Here is a 22557-nt window from a genome sequence, read left to right as displayed (position 1 = left end):
GCACAAGCTGGAATCAAGATTGCTGGGAGAAATATCAATAACCTCAAATATGCAGATGACACCACCCTTATGGCAGAAAGTGAAGAAGAACTAAAGAGCCCCTTGATGAAAGTGAAAGAGGAGGGTGAAAAGGTTGGCTTAAAGTTCAACATTTAGAAAACTAAGATCATGGCATCTGGTCCCATCACTTCATGGGAAATAGATGGGAAAACAGTGGAAACAGTGTCAGACTTTATTTTGGGGGGCTCCAAAATCACTGCAGATGGTGATTGCAGCCATGAAATTAAAAGTCGCTTACTCCTTGGAAGGAAAGTTATGACCAACCTAGACAACATACTAAAAAGCAGAGAGGTTACTTTGTCAACAATGGTCCATCTAGTTAAGGCTATGGTTTTTCCAGTAGTCATGTATGGATGTAAGAGTTGGACTATAAAGAAAGCTGAGAGCCGAAGAATTGATGCTTTTGAACTGTGGTGTTAGAGAAGACTCTTGAGAGTCCCTTGGAATGCAAGGAGATCCAACCAGTCCATCCTAAAGGAGATCAGTCCTAAAAGAGACCTGAGTGTTTGTTGGAAGGACTGCTGTTGAAGCTGAAACTTTAATACTTTGGCCAGCTGATGTGAAGAGCTGACTCATTTGAAAAGACCCTGATGCTGGGAAAGATCGAGGGCAGGAGGAGAAGGGGATGATAGAGGATGAGACTGTTGGATGGCATCACCGACTCAATGACATGAGTTTGGGTAAACTCTGGGAGTTGGTGATGGACAAGGTGGCATGGCGTGCTGCAGTTCATGGGGTCTCAGAGTCAGACATGACTGAGAGACTGAACTGAACTGAGAACCACATAGTGAAGGCAGACCTTTGCTCTTTACCCACCCAACTTTTCTTCCAATTCATTGTTTTCTCTTCATCATTGCATTGGAATTTGGTAGGAATTAGCCAACTAAGAGGCTTCCCATGTGACTCAGTGGTAAGGAATTTGCCTGAAATGCAGGGGGCTGCCTGCCAAGCAGGAGACACAGGTTTGATCCTGGATCAGGAAGATCCCCTGGAGAAGGAAATGGCAACTCATTCCAGTATTCTTGCTTGGGTAATCCATATACAGAGGAGCCTGGCGGGCTATAGTTTTTGGGGTTGCAAGTGTTGAACATGACTTAGCAACTAAACCACCACCATCAATACTGTACATGTTAATACTGCTGCTACTGCTGCTAAGTCGCTTCAGTCCTGTCCGACTCTGTGCAACCCCATAGATGGCAGCTCACCAGGCTCCTCTGTCCCTGGGATTCTCCAGGCAAGAACACTGGAGTGTGTTGCCATTTCCTTCTCCAATGCATGCATGCATGCTAAGTCACTTCAGTAGTGTCTGACTCTGTGCGACCCTATGGACAGCAGCCTACCAGGCTCCTCTGTCAACGGATTCTCTAGGCTAGAATACTGGAGTGGGTTGCCATTTCTTTCTCCACATGTTATTACTAGCTCTCAATAAATGTTTTCTGAGTGAATAAAAAATACATAGATGTATGAATGAATGAATAGATGAATGGATAGCAGCATGGTCCCTCTCAATGAGCTCACTCTATCTGGGGAGGCAAGTAATTAATTGGCTAACTAGTAATCAGCCAATGTATGATAGAGATAAGATGCGAATGGTGAGAGAGCATAACATGAGCAGAGATGAACTGTTTCTTTCACTTACGCCTTTTTAAAATATCTACCCTATTGTTTATGCTCAGGGGAGTGTTTAAAACTCACTACTGAATAACTGATGAGCAAAACTCTGATATCTTTTGAAAAAAGGATTGCCATACAAATTTATTAAAAGAATAAAACAAATAAGAACTTTAGATAAAGGAAACACTGCTGGCTGCCTACAGCAAATAGGTTGAGAATATCTTGACATTGTACATTCCAAAGTGTCGCAAAGAGTCAGACATGGCTGAGAGACTTGTCACGCAGGCAGGCATGTTGACAAAGAGGACTTCTACACAGTCAGAGCAAAGAGAATAGCAAAGTCTTTGAGTTGCTATCAAGTCATTTCCAGATACGTGGGGACAAGTGATACTACATTTGTGAATATGGGCATTCCAGTGATAACTACGATCAGGAAACTTCACAAACACCCAGTGAGGAAACAATTATAGGGTGTCTCTGCTTCAAGTGTTTTTTTTTTTCCCCCCTCAGGGGCTATGTTTACAGAAGGAATATCTCAATATTTGATCTCCACCTTGTTAGTATTCTTGCCTGGAAAATCCCAAGGACAGAGGAGCCTGGTGGGCTATGGTCAACAGGGTCGCAAAGAATTGGAAGCGGCTGAGCATGCACACACATTTGTCTGGTCTGACATGTGCACAACAGGAAGGTTTGCTGCTGAGAGCAAATGGGGGTACTAGTTTCCAGTCTCAAATGTTGTCCAGTTTCTCATCATTTCTGGCTAGATTCACAGCTATCTAAGTCTTCTCTCTCCAGAATGTCCTTCCTATCACTGTATTTACATTGGTAAAAACAAAGTGATCCTTTATAAAACAATATCCAATTCTAACCTCCCAGCATCTAAAAGGATTTTTGCTTGCTTCTCCAACTGGGACATTTTGGAAACTGTGGGGATGGGCATGCCATGATGATTTGGATGAGAAGTATGAGAAGCTGTTGGAAAACTATGGGGCCTTGTGAGCCTGAGTCCTTCAGTGGTAAGTAGTTTACAACATTTTTTTTTAATGTTAAAACAAATAGTATAATGTTACAGACATAAATATAAGAGGCTTGGGAATTTTAAAGAGAAACATGAGACCTTAAAAGAATGCCAACCTTTTGATAGCAGCTATTGCATTTTACTCAATCCCAGATGCAATTTTTGTGAGAAAGGTAATGAAGAACCAACTAGAGGGGAAAGTTCCAGCAGCTCCTGACCTGTAATAAGCCCCTGCTCAGACATGCATCTTCTGGCCTAACCTATTCTTTCTGAGAAGACACTCAGACTTTTCTACCTCTGCAACTTTGTTCTTGTTTTTTCTCCACCTGGGTATCTCACCTCTTGCCTCATTTGCTTGGCCAGCTTCTCTTGCCTTCCTTCCCTCCTTCAACATTTCATAAACTCTACTCTGCCAGCTGTTTGACTAGGTCCTGGCAAGGTGTGGATTATCCTACAATGATGGTGATGAGGGCAGGGGGAAGTCATACAAGAACACAGATAAACAGAAGAATGGCTGATGCTGCTTGTCATGTACATAGCACCTTGATGAATACTTTTGACATATCATTCTGCTTAATTCTTATGTCAACACTGAGAAATAAGTTGTGTCATAACTAAAACTTTCCTCAATGTCACAGAACAAATGGCTCTTGTCACACAATAAATGACTCAGAATTAAAGCACAAGTGCATGGGACTCTGTTATGCTTTTAAACATCATTTACCACCCAGTTTGATAAGTAATCTTCTAGACTCATCTTAAGTATCTCATCTGTTTTTCTTCTCTGAAAGATCTCCCATTAAAGTATAATGATTTCCCCCCGGCCCTGCTCCTATGTTCTTTACCACCATGATTTCACTGGGGTCATTTGTATGTTTCCACTCTCACCAGGCTCAGAAAGCGCCCAGTATGGGTGCCACCTCTGAGTCGTGGGTATATCATCTCCTCCTGGCACAGTGGACCTACTGAACATGGCAGGACAGGGTGGGGCCTGTAGTGAACCAAGCTCATGAACACTTTGCAAAGACCAAGCTTGTCTGCCCACAGGCCTTAAGGTGTGTTTTGTTTGGTCTGCAGAAGCATTTTGAACTAGCTTGCCAACTTTTAGTAATAAAGAGTTTATTTTCAAATCTGGATTTCCAGATTCTTTTTAAAACTGAAAGATTTGAAAACATGGGTTAATCCTTCCTTCATGACCACAGTTGGCTGGAGCTGAGTGGCAGCCATCTGCTCTGATGTTGCTGTAGCCCCCCCCCCCCCCCGCCCCCATGCCTGCTCTGGTATCACGACTACTTCACTCATTTATGCTACTGACGGTCTTAAGAATTGCAACCAGACTGCTGTGCAATCTCTGAAATCTCTTACTTCCTATATATCCATATAATGACTATAGTCTACAAATAGGATAATTTTTAAGGTAGGAACAATTGCAAGTAAAATTCAAAGCTATTAAAATGGTGCCCATGCAACATGAATAACAGTAGGCTATTCACCTACTGGCCTTCCCTGGTGGCTCAGATGGTAAAGAGTCCACCTGTAATGTAGGAGAACTGGGTTCAATCCCTGGGTCAGGAAGATACCCTGGAGAAGGAAATGGCTACCCACTCTGGTATTCTTGCCTAGATAATCCCATGGACAGAGGAGCCTGGCGGGCTACAGTCCATGGGGTTGCTGAGTCGGACACGACTGAGCAACTAAGCACACACACATACATTTATCTACCACTGTTAAGTCCAATTTACCATGAATAAGTTAAAAACAAAATACCAAGTGTAGAAAGCCTCATTACTACATAAATATCAAAATATGTATCTGAGTATGGCATGTATAAGCTCTCATCTCAAATAAACAGAGACTCTTAGGCCTATTTACAACCAACTCATGGCCTTTACATGGCTGTTTCAACTCACACATAAGACGGTATGTACAAACTACTATAGTGTTGTTTTAGTAATTACAATTACAAAACCTTTCTTAATAAAGGATCTTCAACGATGGAGATAGATATTAGGGTCAAGTTTATCTTTATATTGTGACAGTTTATAAAATGACTTGCTAAGCAAATATACTAGGTTAAATTGTTTATTTAAAAAAAATTGTTTACTTGACACAAATTTTAGAGTCATGAATTCCCAACAATGTAAGTGCGTTGTAAGCAAAAGCTGGGTACTGCTTAGGTTGGTATTTTGATATAATAAATACAAATCATTTTTCTCTATTCTTTACCACATGAATCTTGCTAGACAGTACTTTTTTTTACCCTACTTAGATGTGCAATATTTATTTAAAAACAAAATATTTTTCCTGAGAAACATACTGTTTTACTCTGACTTTTCTTCGACTCAGACAGTTCTTCCCCCAAGTCCAGTGACTTATACCTCACTCTACTTAGTAGCATAAGTGAAAAAAAGAGGGCCACAGTTAAGAGTAAATCCCAATTAGTCACCTAAACCTTCAATAGACATCCATTATAGTAAAATACCATGCTTTACTAATGCAAGGATTCGTAGCAAAACAATAAATGCCTAAATGTGATGAATAGCTGCTTAATCACCTCTGCAACAACGGGAACAAATAAACCAAGCCAGCCCATTTTTGCTTAGTCCTGGAATAGACAAAATTAGAGTCTACAGTTTTATTTATTTGTTACATTAGAGGGTCACCCAACATCCGAAGATAAATTGGAGTGCAAATAAATGGCTTACCTCAGAAAATAACCTTAAAAACAGTGAAAATTGATAGCAAAATAATGTCCTACCTGGGTAACTTTCTCTGTCACATTGTGTGTTCGATCTTTAACTTTGGGCGCAATAATGGTTTTATCTGAAGAAGGAGGGGATGCATTCTTTTTTTCAGCTTTGACATCTGAAAAATTCAGAGTGAGCTGTGGAATCTTGTTAATGGTGCTGTATTTGTTGAGGTTTGAATCCGACGTGGATCCCAGGAGGCTTGACTTGATATGATTAAAAGGCCCTAAAAAATTGGAAAGTATTTGTAAAAGCAATATCAGGAAAAATTAAGAAAGAGATGGTCTCGAATGACCTGTTAGTAATTCATGACCATTGTGACCCTGATTCAGATGGGACTAAATGCAGCTGGTTGATACCTGCTCACCATCCACCATATGGAACGGCATGTGAATATCCAAGGATAAGATCGTGCCCTAGGTGTGCACTCAGGGAGCAGATGGCAGCTTTACCTGTTAACTGGCTTCTTTTATTAGAGGCTGGAATAGAAGAAAGAACTCTACTCCCTATTTTTGTCTAAACTCTATATTCAGTTTCTCAAAAGCTTTTTTATAACCTAACAATTATTCAAGGAAGGACTTTTATAATTTATGAATTAATCAAGGAAGGTTAAAATCATATTGGCCATGAAATTTCTGAATAGTGTCTAACCTGCTTTTATTTGTATTACTCCCCACTCTGCCATAACAAGTGACAAGCCAGTTGCATTCTTCAGATGCTTCTATTACCTGTATAAGATACTTCACAGAGATTCTAGAAGTGTTAAGTCCAGACAGAGGAATTTCAGGTAACATTGAGAAGGACAAATGTCATCTGTGTGCATGTAAGGGGTCACAAGAGAAGGAAATGGCGACCCACTCCAGTATTCTTGCCTGGAAAATTCCATGGACAGAGGAACCTGGTGAGCCCCAGTCCATGAGGTCACAAAGAGTTGGACATGACTTAGCAACGGAGCATAAGCATGATGTGTTGCATGGACTGAATTGAATAATTTGGATCCTATGGGGGATTTTTAAATCTTTCCTTTCTTCTCATTTTTTCTCTTTTATTTAGAATTCATGTTGGCCACTTTTTGAGGAAAAAAGGCACAGTAGAAGAGTGCTTTGGCAAACGTAACTTACAACTGAAATGACTGTCAGTGGGTTGGTTTGGGGTTGGTAGTACTTAGTTACTTTTTTTAAAAAAAACATGCTGTGCATTAGATACCCAGAACTTCTTCTTGAACGTTTGGACTCTTTGACCAACTCTGGTCACTTCTCACATTTCTTTCTTACAAAGACAATTTGGCACAGTGTCAAGATCCTGGACCCCTTCACTGAGGATAAGTATACTGACCAGCTACATCTTCCTTTGAGATGAACCTATTGTCTATTAGCTTCCCTAGTGGCTCAGACAGTAAAGAATCTGCCTGCAATACAGGAGACCTGGGTTTGATTCCTGGGTTGGGAAGATCTGGAGAAGGGAACAGCAACCCACTCCAGTATTCTTGCCTGGAAAATTCCACGGACAGAGGAACCTGGTGGGCTACAGTCCATGGAATCGCAGAGCTGGACGTGACTGAGCTACAAACACACTGCTACTATCGTCTGTTGGTTACGGAGAGCCAAAACAAACAAAAAACTCCAAAAAGTTTCTTATACAGTTGATGATATTATTAAAATTATGTAGCTCTTGAAGATTAGCATTAGGAAGAATGCTATACAGACATTAGCTTTCTGCCTCGAGAGTGCTTGAAACATACAAACTGCATAAATAAACTTGTTAACACATTTTGCCTTATGCTGTTGTTTCCCCCGTTCAGTGTGAAACTAGTACATTTTGGAGATCAAAATGTGCTTTATGCACCAAGTGAGGTATAAAGCCTTGAAAATTAAATTTATGGATTGTGTATTTTGGACCACAACAATTAATCAACTCAGGTCAAAAATAATCCAAGAAAAAAAAAACCATCATTTAGTTCATATTCATCTTAGAGAAAAAAAATCACACTGCATTCATTTATACAAATTTATATTTGGTTATTACAGAATATTGAAATGATTTTAAGAGTTTTTTTATTTATGTAGGAAAGAAAGTATGTTTTCTTTGAGGTGCATGTCTATTCATTCCATGAGTTTTACCCATGATGATGACCAAGTCTATCCAAATTTAAAATGTCACTGTGCTCTCTGGGCATATATTTCCAAGTATGTCTCATTTGAATATAGATTCTCATTCTCTTTTCTATTTCTGTGACAGAAGAGATATAAGAGCCCAAAGTTAGATTAATCTTTCCTTCAGACAGGTCTCTGGGAAACCCCATTGTTTGTAAACCCCTCTATACACACCACTAATTTGTTATTGTAACATATGCTACATAGCGTTTCCTATTTTTGCATCATTCTATGGCTACATTCCAGACCTATAGCTTCGTATTTAAATTCTGAAAAATATTCTAGGGCTTCAGATTTCTTAGATATTGCCTTTTTCCCAACTCTGATGTCATATTTTCACTGTTTAGGTAACTCTGTGGAGAAGGAAATGGCAACCCACTCCAGTATTCTTGCCTGGAGAATCCCATGGACGGAGGAGCCTGGTGGGCTACAGTCCACCGGGTGGCAAAGAGTCGGACACGACTGAGCGACTTCACTTTCACTTTCAGGTAACTTTACTGCACACATGAGATTGGAGAACATTGAGCTCAAGCAAATAGTTAAACTGTATTTCAAAACCTTAACCCTGCCTTTCAATCCTTTTTCTCTATTATCCTTCTATATGTTGGATTTTGTAGCAAATGGCTTAGAAATATGAATCATCTGTAATGTTGTTAACACAGAAAGGTACTGTTACATGTACTTTGCTTGTGTTTGAGGCCACTTCAAATGAACGCCAGTGAATTTGCTGCACAGATAAGCGAATATTATCAACTGTGACAGTACTTCACCATCCAAGCATCTGTGGGGGTGTTTTTGTTACAGAGATGGGAGGTGTCTATTCTCTCACCTTGAAAAATTGACCCGGATGACTCAGTGGGCATTCATGTAGGTGAAAAGTCTATTTATAATGACCTGGGCCTTGAACCTGTTTTATGTATGTTAACATATTAATACAATGAACCTTTCAGAGCTACAACTGCCATGTAGAATGAATATTTTTACAGTTTTTTTTTCCTTTTATTCAGAACTTTACCAAAAGTTGTTCACCATTTCGGAAAACCTAATCACTGCGAGCTACACTACTTATGTTATTTAACACCAATACAAAATTTCAGACTTCAGGTAACACATAGTCTGTGTTTGTAGCTATGACATGCAAACATGTAAATAAAGATATCTGAGTATTTTTTTGAAACACTGTTGGAATCCAATATTATTAAATTTACAGATAATTATAGGAATCACACTTAAAATTATTGATTAAATTTCTTCTAAAATATTTTATATTATTGATCTCCTATATATGTAAAATGATGTATAACAAAAATAATTATATATTAGTTTTTAGGTAAAAAATAAACCCTTGGAATGACTTAATAACTCCATAGACATTTGCCACAAAGCCTCCATAATGTCTTTTCTTTATGGTAGTATTGTTGATTCACAATATTAGATTAGCTTCAGGTATACAACACAGTGATTCAATATTTTTATAAATTATATTCCATACTGCAAAATAATCACTTTATTCCCCTTTGCTGTACAATATATTCTTGCTCATTTATTTCATACAGAGTAGTTTGTATCTCTTGGTTTCATACTCCTATGTCAGCCCCCAACCTTCCTTCTCCCTCCTGGTAACCACTAGTTTGTTTTTAATGTCTGTGTTCTACAAATGTTTTGATTGCCATTTCTTCTTCAATCCATCTTCTGGCTCTTATAGCTTATGAAGGTGAATAGTCTGCAAGGTCTTTCTTCAGTATTGGAGGATATATATATGTCCTTACGAGGAGTAGGATGTCTTTCTCCTGTGCAATGCATTATTACTGCACATTATCCCATAGGGAATCATTTTGACACTATGCTGAAAAGCAAGGGCCAATTCATTTGTGAGGATATTGCACTTTCTCAATTTCTCCCCAGTTGATTTTGGCATTATTTATAATTTAATTTTGATTATTCACTATTTAAAAATTTATATATAAATAAGTCCAATCTGTCACTATTTATTCCAATAGTGGTTTTAACTTTGTTATTCCTTCACACTCCTGCTCTATCATTTTAGGCAGTACTTTTATGGAATGTTTTATCATGCCTTTAATGTTATTAAAACCAAATATTTTTTCATATTTCATATTATATCTTCTAGGGTAGCTATATTTAAACATTAACATATTGATAGAAATATTTTATTATAAGCTGCTTTCCTTTTATTCCTGCTGTATAATTAAGAAATTAAGTTGGCCTTTTAGAAATAGGTTAGTCACCTCTGAATATCATTTTAGGATAGTCAAGTGAGCACAACAGGAAGTTTAAACAAGAGGGCCTTAGTCTGATAGGGCTAAGAAACCACTGGCCAATACACATCACACTAAGATTTGGCCTCAGAATATTACAAGTTCATTGCAATCTGTACTTCATCTTCTCTTACTTTCTAACATAAAACATTTCTAAACTGTTAATCTATTCTGTTTTTAATGCTAGGTTTCCTTTTACATTTATACATTTAAAGACTTTGGCAGATCTTAAAATATACTACTTAAAATAATTCACGCATATTTAGATTCAAAATCTATTTCATCTTGTATAACAAAGATCATTATGCTCTTCTCCACTGCTTTTGAAGCAGGTGTTTATATGCAGCAGTCTGTTAGTATCTGCAATGATTATCAGTGTCAGTTTAGGTTTCTCTGAAATCTGTCTAAATTCTAATGAAAATAACTTCCTACATTTTAATTAAGGAAGGTATTAGTAATATCCTCATTTTTACCAATTGTAAGCCTAAGCATACACAATAGGAGGCCAAAAGGGAATAAGAATCAAGCACCAGAAATTAGAATGCAGGGCTTCCTACCTCCTAGGTCTATTTTAAGAGAGGCCATGGTTGAGGATTTAAAGGTGAAATGAAGCCTCCCTGAGAGTGATCATAAACAGATGGCATTTAAAATGCTAATGAAATAAAGGAGAATAACCTGTAAAACAAAGTAAATGAATTTAAAGAAAATAGATGGGCAGAAATAAAGGGAAATAGTAGATGCAGTGGGGATTCCAGGGTGGCTGGCTCATGGTAGAGAATCTGCCTGCCAATGAGGGAGACCCAGGAGATACCGGCTGGATCCCTGGGTCAGGAAGATTCCCTGGAGAAGGAAATGGCAACCCATTCCAGTATTCTTGCCTGGGAAATCTCATGGACAGAGGAGCCTGGAGGGGTATAGTCCATGGGGCTACAAAGAGTCAGACACCACTGAGTGACTGAATATGTACACACTAGATTCAATAGAAAATAATAAAGCTCAAAAGTATTTAGGAGGACTTGACAATTTTTAGAGAAACATTTGCAAAATGGATGAACAGACAATTTTCTAATATTCTAGTAGGATATGGAAAACAGGAGACCATGAAGACTAAACTCACCTAGAGTCAGACATCCTGGAGTTTGAAGTCAAGTGGGCCTTAGGAAGCATCACTACAAACAAAGCTAGCGGAGGTGATGGAATTCCAGCTCAGCTATTTCAAATCCTAAAATATGATGCTGTTAAAATGCTTCACTCAATAGGCCAGAAAATTTGGAAAAATCAGCAGTGGCCACAGGACTGGAAAATGTCAGTTTTCATTCCAATCCCAAAGAAGGGCAATGCTAAAGAATGCTCAAACTACTGCACAATTGCCCTCATCTCACAAGCTAGCAAGGTAATGCTCAAAATCCTTCAAGCCAGGCTTCAAGAGTACGTGAACCAAGAACTCCAAATGTACAAGCTGGACTTAGAAAAGGCAGAGGACCCTGAGATAAAATTGCCAACATCCCTTGGATCATAGAAAAAGACTAACAGTTGGATCAAGCTCAAATATATGACAAGTGCTGATTACATATAAAATAAGCCAGATTCCAGCTACAAAGAAGTATCCTGCTTTTAAAGATCAAGTACAGGCTAAAGCAACATCTGGGAAGAATTTTAGATTAAAGGTATTTAAAATTTTTATGATGAGGTTATTTGAATTTATCATGAGTTACAAGATGCTAATGGAGAAAGAAATGACAACTCACTCCAGTGTTCTTGCCTGGAGAATTCCAAAGACAGAGGAGCCTGGTGGGCTCCAGTCCATGGGGTTGACTGGATTAAACAACCCCATTAAGCAACTAGCATACATATGCACACAAGATGCTAAAGGAGAATATATTGTCTTCAAGATGCTGCTGGGTTTCTGATAAACTTTTTTAAAAATAATGTTATTAAAAAAAAAAAAAAAAGATTATTGCTCTTGAGAGCCAAAGGGAACAGAAAAGGAAACCAAAAAGACTGAGTGTTTTCAAATCATCTTTATATAGTATTTCTTACAGCGTGAGTTTATTTGGCTAAATTTAATAAAACCTAAATTGCTGAAGTGGCTTAACATTAAAGAAAATGCAGATGTAGTGTTTAGTAATTGGATTTTGTAAAAGACCACTGTCAATAAGCATAAGATAACCACTTCGAAACTAAAAATATATCAGAATTATTCACCAAATTATTTGTAATCAATATCCATGTTGTTTGTTTCTGTGCATGACATATACTTTACAGAAAAAAACTGTCATGATTGAAAATCAATTTGCAAATGCTTGTAAAAAACACTTGTAAAAGTGTTTTTACCAAGTAAAAACACTTGGTAACAGCCAATGTAGCATATAAGATAAAAGTTATATTAGATCAGTTGATTTCCTTTGTGTATGTGATAGCTTTTTTGAGGGGAGGTGAAAGGACTCATATGCCAGATTCACAGATGACTTGGAAACTGAACATACCATTGTCAGTGGAGTATAGAGTTACTTGGGATAATGAGGAGGCTTCCCTGGTGGCTCAGACGGTAAAGTGTCTGCTTGCAATGCAGGAGACCTGGGTTCGATTTCTGGGTCGGGAAGATCCCCTGGAGAAGGAAATGGCAATCCACTCCAGTACTCTTGCCTGGAAAATCCGTGGACGGGGGAGCCTCATAGGCTACAGTCCATGGGGTCGCAAAGAGTTGGACATGACTGAGTGACTTCACTTTCACTTTTCACTTTCACTTTGGGATAATGAAGAGTAGAAGCTATAGAGAGGAAAACTTTTTGAATGACTTACTAAGTGGTATAAGTGGGGTAAATTTTTATGGTGACTTGGGAAGTAGAATAAACAGAATAACCACTAGAATTGAGTTCATATTTCATATATTAGAAAAATTGTTTAAATATATGATGTACACATTCACACATACATATAAGCAGCACGTGCAATTATTTGAATTAACTTTTTCACTCTTTGATAATGGGTTATATATACTTTGTACACTCTTAAATCTTATTTCAGAGTCAGAGTGTTAAGGGAATTTATTAAAGGAAAACAAAATTGATCCTAAGAAAAAAGGTAAGATGGAAATTATTCCATTTTAGCAGAAAAGATTTGAGTACCAATTTGCTGTTTTCACACTGTGATGTTACATAAGGAATAGAAGTAACCAGCTAGTATCTTAGTCCACTCAGGACAGATGAAGGGAAAACAATTACATTTCAGCAAGAAGGATTTAAATTAGCTTTTGTATAGGCAGGAAAAATAGATTTTCCAAGAAAGTTAAAGAATGGGATCCTCTAAAGATGCTTCTACCACCTGTGCAAGAGATTTCACCAATATTCCTGCCTAAGGGGAATAAACTAGATGATCTTGAAGGCCTTCCAAGCACATTTCTAAATCATTTATTTTAGTTTGTTAAAGAAACTATTTTTGGTTAAGTCAACATTGAAAAAAAACTGTAATTATGTATTTGCAAACAAAGATGTATAGAAACTTTTTTATTTTTAAAAATTTTCCTTAGTAACAAGGCCCCCAAAATTTTAAAAAGCACACTTTTAATGCATTGTCCTGTGGCTAATTAGCATACTAATTACTCTGTGAAAATCTCAAAGAGCCAGGTACTTAAATATTTTTAAATAGTTTTCAAAATCAGAGCCTGAACAAATAATAAAGACACTGGAGGGCACATTTACATTAAATTTTTATTAAATTGCTCATGTTTTATCTTTTAACTTTATAAATATTAATATGTGAAAACTTTCCAGAGTGGGTTAGAGTTTCCTAATCCCAAATTCTGACTTTTATGATTCGTCTTTATTCAGAGTATTGCTATTAAAAAATGGAGGACTGAAGGAATGGGTTGGAGATTAAATGGCTTAATCTATAAGGAAAAAATGAATTAATGTAGTTTGAATGACATGAAAACTATGTGAACTACTAGTCTGAAGATTAGTAAGCTCAATTTCCTGTTTACTGAGGAAAATTATATTTGTTTCTCACGCATTTAAAGATCACTGGAAAATTAATGTCTAATAATTTATTGCTAATTGCTAAATGCTAAAGCCAGTCATGTTTCACACAGGCCAGTTGTCATGAGCTGTCTGTACTCTGTTTTTTGAGGTTATGTTCTGAATTATATCAACTCAAATCACTACCCACAGCTGACACTAATTTGTTCCCTTTTAGAAATCTCAGTGGAAAGGCCAAGGATAAAACAATCATGTATATGAAATTCCATCCTGTGATTGGAGGTCACCTGCACAGACCCTTTTTGAAATACTTAGAAAATGAAGTTAGGATGGAGAGAAGCTGCCATGATTTCTCTTATTTTCAAATTACCTGGGATGCTGATGAGAAAACATCTTTAGTTTCTAGTGCTCTCAATTCATAATCATCACCAGCTCTGAATTAGTTAGGGAAGCATTTGAGAAATCAATATACAAAACTTCACAGTGATCAGAGTAAAGTGACATATGGAAGAGGCCAGAACAGCGAACTCTAAGTAACAACGGTCACTGACGGAGACGTGTCCATGCAACACACATGCATAGATGAGTAGTTGTCACCATATGGACACCCACGGCAGCATGCACAGCGTATGTTACAGGACTAAGTTCCAAAAGTTTCCAATTGGATGAGAATAATATGAGTTTTATATTTTGTGGTTTTTGCATCTAGTACAATAGAGTAGAAAAACTGAAGTGAATTTTCTATTTTTAGTCAGATCCAGGTTTATTCACAGGTATTGCCCAGTTAAACCTACATTAGCTTTAGGTCATGCTAGTGATTTCAGACTTATATAGGACACAATTAAAAATGATTGAAATGTTATATAGGAAAATAGGAAACGACTATCATGCATATACAGTTTACTACTACAGTAAGCTTAAAACCATACCCCCTGCCATCCAGGAACGTGACACTAGTTTTAAGGAAACAAAAGAGGAACAAGTGAAGTGATGCTGTCATGTAGCACTTTATTTTATTTAATCTGGTACTCAAAAAAGATTTTTTTTGGCTGAAATATATTTAGCTTAATATTTGCTTCTTTCCAAATTATTCAAATATTTAGGAAGTCTTCATTGTCAACCTAGGCTTATACTCCTTGAAGGGAAAAGGAGTTCTTAATCATTTTGGTGACACAGTTGAGAAAGTAACAACATCTCCACCAAAATCAAGCCATGATGTCTCCACCAGGCACCTGGACTCACTAAGGGCAGCATGATGTTGCACTGAACAGGGCATACAGCAGGCAAGTTAACATGCCGAGTAAGGGGGCAATTTAAGCATCAGATGATGAAACTTGAGTTCATACATTACCTTTAACATTGCGACCATTGTCTGTTTTGAGCACGTAAGGAAAAAAAGAGAGAAATATGAAGACTAAAATTATGTTATATGCACTGAATAACCTCTGTAACAACAATCAGAGAAAATAGGATGCAATGATTGAAAATGTATCTTTGAAATTAACATTCTGTATTCTTCAACCAAGGAAGATGCATATGCTAAAAATAATATCTGCCATCATAAGCATCTGTGTTCACTTATGTGAAACATTAATCTCACTATTTGGAGAAAGCTGTATCTATATGCCTAGAGTTGGGATAAAAACTTTCAACATTGTCAGAAGTCAATTTTAGTGTAGCTTCAGCCACCACTTACAAAGAACTACACAGCATTTTGTATGTTAAGTAATGTTTTTCATTATAAATTAGTGTGTTAATAAAAAATGGTTCTTAGACAATGGTTTAATAAACCAACTTGAATTATTAATCACAATTTTATGAACAATCCATCTCACAAATGCTCTTCAGTGTATATTTTGAAAATATGAAACAGCACTCTAAGAGCCATTCTTAGGCAAAAATAATTATAAGAAATCAGTGAAAGATTCGACTGTTTAAAGGTAATGTGAGATTTAAAAATTTATGCTGTCCACAATACACTCAATGTAATACCTAGAAATTTTAGGAAATTTGTTTATATTATAATGGGTTTGTTTTCAAATTTCAAAATGGAGTGTTTTCAGATTTATTTTGAGAATAGCAATCTGACAGTGTTATATATTGCTACTAACAAAATATTCGTTACTAGTTTTGAAACAAAGAAGCTTAATATTAATGGCATCATGTTAGGAACTTTCAAATATAACCAAGATTTGAAAAATATATTGTCAACACATATGCTAATGCTATTCATATTTAAAATCTTGGGATATATCATAATTGTTTCAAATTCACCAACTGAAGCAATTTCAATAGTGTGGTATACTGAATTGTCATAGACATTATCGCACACAGAGATGCACAAATAAAATAATGACCTTATATGTCAATGCTCTGCCCTCTTTGAGGGACTATAAGAAGCAAATAGGGCTAATGGAAGAGCCTTTGATTACAAGGAATTAATTATCTCCATCAGAAGTTGGGCTCAACAATCATTAGGAAAGTAATAACTGCTTGCGAGCAAGTAGGTAAACATTATAACTATGCATCAACCTGGAAATTACATGTAAAGAACTGTAAGTTCCAAAGACAACTGCTCCAAAGTGATATTATACAGTTAATGCTGCACTGACATTCTGAAACAAAGCATGTGGTCTTGGAGCCGGTGCTTGTTACTCCTCCATGACAGTGTAAGTGCAGAGATTAGAGTAAGCATTTAGAGTCTTGTAGCAGTTTGACAGAAAATAATTTTACATCTGTTCAATTTAATAATACAAGAATTGGAGCTTATATTTTTATGCCTATTTTTTTAATTTTCATTTTTCCATATGATGCATTATTACTGTATTTACAAATATATTGGTTGGTATGTGGTAGATAGAAAAACAAAACCAAAAAATTTTGGTCCTTCACCACAAATGGTTTGAGTTGGTTCTAAGGTATTTGGTAATTTAGATTAGGTGAAAAGATAATGTTAAATAATATGCACTGATATATTTGCAAATTATTTCAAGTTCTATAAAATAACCTATATAGGAGGGACTTTTCTTCTTAAGTGAAGAGACAACAATTGAAACCATTAAATAATTATATAGAGTCATAAAATTAAAATCAGTTTTAAAAGCTTTCCATCTCCCATCAGTGCCTCAGTTTCTAAAGCATATTAAATTATAAAGCTTTAGGAACTGTAGTTTCTTCTATACTAATTAGAGATTTTGTATCTAAAATTGCTCTAATGGTGTAGTACAAAATACCTTCTGAATTATCAATTGGTAGTCAGAAGCTGACTTTAGCAACTGTAAAAAAATGATACCGTTTTTGAAAATAACATAGCTTGGGTGGGAGAAGAAAAATTGAGGATGATCTCAATTGTCCATCCTGTCCATACATAGAACCTGAACTGAGAAACCCAAAATACTAACACATCCTTTTCCCATAATTGCATCAGTAACTGTGTGCTAAATGGAGACTACATAAAATTGAAAACAATAGAGTTAAATCATGAAATCTGATCTAACTTAGTACCGCTGTCAAAACACAGGTTAAGTCTGTACCATGCACCGAATATGCATCATTTAATATTGTTTCTGAATGTTATTGCACTGTAACTCAGGTTCTAGGCAATAAGGCCAGTCTCCGAAAAGTCAGTATGTTTGCTAAAGAAGACTACACTAAGTGGACTGACTGACTAAAATATATGCTGGACATTTGAATTATTATATTGGATTTACTGTTGTTCAGCTATAGGATCCATTGCTTAAAGACTAAATTTCAGAAGTTTCTTTCAGTCGGGAGATAATGAGCATGATGTGACTAGATAGTACAAAGTTTTAGATGATCCGGTTTGAAAATTGTTCTTGACTTTATTTTCCTTTTTCCTTTTGACTTTCTTTGGACCAGAGAATAAAAGAGATGTGCTAATTGCTCTTGTACCATATCAAATCCATCTTATAGAAAACTGTTCTTTTTATTTCTGTGATACTGATTTATCTCTCTGAATTTTTTCTTGTTAATTCATTTTCTTTCACCTCTTCTGTCTTCTCTACTTCACTGCACTCTTTAAATAGAGATCCCTCACATGATTCAATCCTATGATTTTTGTTTAAATTGCAGAGTACTAATGAACAGATAACTCATTATTGCCTGGTGTGTATGGTTCTGTAACAAAATTCATGAGCATGATGCTCTTAAAGTCACCTCAATGCTTACTGAGTTCTTGCCACGAAATAGGTGACTGTGCTTGAAACCAAAGCCATGGAGCCAAGCATGCTAGAATTCCAGCACTAGAGAAGCTCTCAACAATATTATTATTTGTGTGTATGTCTAATAGCATTGAAAGATATAAAATGTGGAATAAATGTAGAACAATAAGAAATAATAATAAGAAATGCTATCATATATGTAAACACTGTTTTACACACTTAGGTATGAAACCATTTAATTCTGGTTTGGAAAGGAGAAACGGATCCTTATGGCTATGAGTAGTAGTGTGAGGAGGGACGAAGTGCGCATGAGTATTCCCAGCATAACAAAGCAATGAAGGAAGAAAATGCATGAGATATTTTTGGGAAAAGGTGATTATTTTTGTTCAGGTTTAGAATTGAGAAGGGGAGGAGATCCTGCAGGGGCTAGAAATGAAGCTTGAAAAAACGATGGACAGCTGGGTAAGTGTCCAGTACCCTACACTAAGGAGCCCCATGGTCTTTTATGTTTAAAAGAGAAAACCAGCGGCAGCATGGATGATGACGGGTGCTCACAGGAATAAATACCACAGAGAGGACAGTGGGCCTCTCCAGAACCCAAATCTGTAGAAAGTGAGACTAATGCATCCGTGCAATGGGTACTGTGGAGCCCTATACCAAGGTCACAGGTCTGGAGCCCTGTACCAAAGTCAGAGGTTAAAAATCTCTGGAACTGACCAAGCATCTGTTGCCATGAAGCTCTGGATCAAAACCAGCCAGTTCCATGACTCCAAATTAGGTAAAGTACCCATCCTATTATCCGCCTTGTATCATCCTGGCCGATCACCTAATGCCACCATTCCAGTAGAAACTTTCTCTGTCTTGAGACTACAAAAATTGACTGCCCAGCTGTGAAAGGGTTTGGCTTTCCCTTGAGCCAGCCACTGTTCTAATAGTGTCTTCCACTCTAATAAACTTTATTCTCCTCTCATTTTGCCTTATGTCTGGAAATTTTTTCCAACACATGCACAGACAATGACAGGTACCCTGAACCTTGGACCTCCCTGGAGAAGTTTCAGTGATTCAACATTTCCTTGCAGTAAGGTTTCGTGAAGCATGCATCAAAGAAGAACAACATTGAATGAATGGCTTGTGGATTCTGGCGACCAGTCCTGGGTTTGAAAGGGCTTCCTTGGTGGCTAAGATGGTGAAGAATGCGCCTGCAATGCAGGAGAACTGGGTTCAATCCTTGGGTCGGGAAGATCTCCTAGAAAAGGGAATGGCTACCCGCTCCAGTATGCTTGCTTGAAGAATTACATGGACAGAAGAGCCTGAGAAGCTACAGTCCATGGGGCTGCAAAGAATCAGGCATGACTGAGCGACTAACACTTTCTGGCACTTCATAACCTAGGACCAGATATTTATGTAACATATCTAAGCTTTGTGTGCTAAGTCACTTCAGTTGTGTTCAACTCTTTGCAACCCCTTGGACTGTAGCCCACCAGGCTCCTCTGTCCATGAGATTCTCCAAGTAAGAATACTAGAGTGAATGCCGTGCCCTCCTCCAGGGAAGCTTCCTGACATCCTGATGCAGGGATTGAACCCTGGTCTGTTTTGTCTCCCGCATTGGCTGGCAGATTCTTGAGCCACCAGGAATGCCTCTAGGTCTTAGTTTCCTCATCTATTAAATCCTGGACTTAATAACAGATTTTAATTCATAAGGTTATTATAAGAATTAAATGAGTTAATGTTAATGTGTGAGCCTCACACATGTAAATACTCAACAAATATTATCGTTATCATGTTAATGATGAGTTGTTTTTGTTGTCCTGAAGAGGGCAGAGAGAAATAATGAGTTTTGACTTTGCATTTCATGTTGCTTTTGGTTGAGCCCCTTCCCCCTTCCTATCTCCTCCCTGCCCCCAATTAGTGTATAGCTTTCTTATCACTCAGTATATCATATTTCATACACCTTTAAATAGTCCTATGATCGCGCACCACTCTTTTTGACCAGTTCTTGACTATTTACTAAATGCAGCACAATGCATTATGTTTGAGATAATAGTGTTATCACCTAAACAGATCTTATGTTAAGCATTAGTTATTTAACACTCCATAAAGTAAGCAGATAATAGTTATCATTCTACCTCAGATAAAGACGCCAGAAATAAAAAAAAAGTCACTAGGATTCAAGGAGGAAATCAGTAACAATTCTGTAGAACTGATATTTTTAATAGATTCTACTCACATTTCTTTTTCACAAGTATAAGAATTAATGTTGAAATTAAACACAATACAGAAATTATCTTTCCTTACCCCTTAATATAAGTTTCCATATTAAAAAATTACTAACATACCTTCACTGGCGTGTCGATCTCTAAATATGTTCTTGGGATGGACACTGAATCCTTCTATATCATGAACCGAGGAAGCCCTCCGTATACTACAAATGCTTTCCTTTGATCTGGAATGAGTCAGCTGGGAACTTGACTGCAGCATGTCAGGGTAGAGTTGGTCCCATTGCCTTTTGGGAGAGGAATGGTCAAGAGGTCCAGAGATATTCACCAAGGGGGAACATTTGCTGGGCTGTATCAAGGCTTTTGTGTCATCTGCTTCCGAGGGGCTGCAGCTTTCTTTTGTTGGAGACTTTAAGTGCTTCATGGCTACGGAGTCATCACTGTGTTTAGATGACTCAATCACTACCACATCAGGATCTTCTTGTGGTAAAGACTGCTTTCTGTAAGTGAGAACTCTCAGACCAGGGAATTTGAACCCAAAAAGTTTCCCTACAAATGGAGATAGGAAAAGAGCATTATTACACGACAAAGGATACACATCCCTTCAAACAAACAAATAAACATTGCTGACACATATTTAACTACCATGTAAAAAGTTATTAACAAATACTTAAGTCATTTACAGTTGGAATGTGGTTTATGGTAGAAAACGTCTCTGGGACTGATATGAATTATCATATAAGCTGTAAGAAAATAGTGAAATGATTTTACCATGTTCCTGATGGTTAGATATACTCCATTGATACAAAAGCATTATTTGGATAATTTTTTTTGTTTTAATAAATTACAAGATATATTCACTATACATGCATTTTCTTAAAGGGAAACCGAGAATTGGAGTACAGTTTAGAAAGAAAACGAAGGGATGGGATACTATGTGTAAAAGGGCCAGACACAGGAAAGTGCATATGTGTGGGAGGTCTACGGAGGGGAGGATGCTATAGTATTGGAAGTGGAGGAGAGGGAATGAGGTTGGAGTAAGGAGTTGGCCTGACATATTCTAAAAGATCTGTATTGGATGATATTGTTAGTCTAGTGTTGATGTGAAAAAGTGGGGTCAACTGTGTATGAAACAGTCCTCATTCTGCTTGGAATTCCTGAAAAACATTTGGCTTCAGAGTGGGTTGTAAACATAAGAATTTCTTTGCCTTGATTAGTTTTTGTTCCAATATCTAAGAATATGGCATGGAATGTTATATGTATCTCAGAATGGTTGATGCTTAGAAGGGCAACTAAATATAAACATTAAAATATTAAAAATTAAAATATTAGCTAATAAACACATAAACTTACTGGTAGTAAAATATGCACATTAAAACAAGATAGTATTTTCCATGCTTCAACTTGTAGTAAATGAAAACAAGAAATGTAGCATCTAGTGCTGCCAAAGAATGCTGACAAGCATTCTGATGCTTTCCTAGTGGAACAGCAAACTGGTACAAATTCTTTGGAAAATCATCTTACAATGTCTATGAAAGTGAAAAAAATACAGTTTTCATATACACTTATTTTGACTCAGAAATCCCCATTATAGGATAATGCACCAAAACAGGATACAATCATATTATCCATTAGAAGGAGAATAGTGGAATAAATTATGGCATTTTTATACTTTGGAATCTTATAATGTTCTTGAAAAACAAGAATATGTATATGCTTTGGTTAGACGGTCACTCAAATATGGTTTTACATGAAAAGGGAAGTTTCAGTTTAATGTGTTTCCAGTGGTATTATTTCATTAAGAATAATAAAACCTTGTATTTGCCCATAGAAGTCATATGGCAGTAGAAAAAGATGTGGGAAAACACAATCCACAGTTTTCATGTTGATTGGGTCATTGGGTTTGGAAGTGTGGGAAATGTATTGCATTCTTCTTTATATATTGCTGATGTTTGTTTCATCGAGCATGCATTCTTTTATAAGTTAAAATAGTAAAAAGGTAAAGCTTATACTCCTAGAAAAACTAGAAGGATAAGAGAAAGCATCCAAACAATACTGTGTAATTCAAAGATTTTCTAAGTACTGTCTACAAGAAAATGCAGATTCTGTTTTGTGTTGTCAGTCCAGTGGCCTAAGTCCACACCATTCCATGGCTTTACAATCACGTGCTGGGTTTCGAGTCAGTCAATTGGATTATCTGGGCTATGGTATTTTCTACCTCCTTATATTCTTTTTTTTTTTTTTTTCTTTCTATATTTTGGCCATGCCACGTGGCATGTGGATTCTTAGTTCCCCAGCTAGGAATCAAACTC

General features: G+C 36.9%; 1 protein-coding gene across 1 annotated transcript in view; it reads right to left on the bottom strand.

Moving 5' to 3' along the window:
* KCNH7 (potassium voltage-gated channel, subfamily H (eag-related), member 7) overlaps positions 1-22557 on the bottom strand; it is a 532838-nt gene that overhangs the window by 121207 nt on the left and 389074 nt on the right. The window contains exons 4-6 of the mRNA XM_010858960.1: positions 20366-20794; positions 15200-15220; positions 5451-5665 (exon numbers count right to left, since the gene is read on the bottom strand). Coding sequence (XP_010857262.1) covers positions 5451-5665; positions 15200-15220; positions 20366-20794 — 665 coding nt within the window. The remainder of the gene's footprint in view (positions 1-5450; positions 5666-15199; positions 15221-20365; positions 20795-22557) is intronic.

The sequence above is a fragment of the Bison bison genome, unplaced genomic scaffold (genome assembly GCF_000754665.1).
Source record: "Bison bison bison isolate TAMUID 2011002044 unplaced genomic scaffold, Bison_UMD1.0 scf7180017864452, whole genome shotgun sequence".
Taxonomy (NCBI): domain Eukaryota; kingdom Metazoa; phylum Chordata; class Mammalia; order Artiodactyla; family Bovidae; genus Bison; species Bison bison.
Note: the sequence above shows the minus strand (reverse complement) of the source record. Positions and strands in the feature narration are given on the sequence as shown.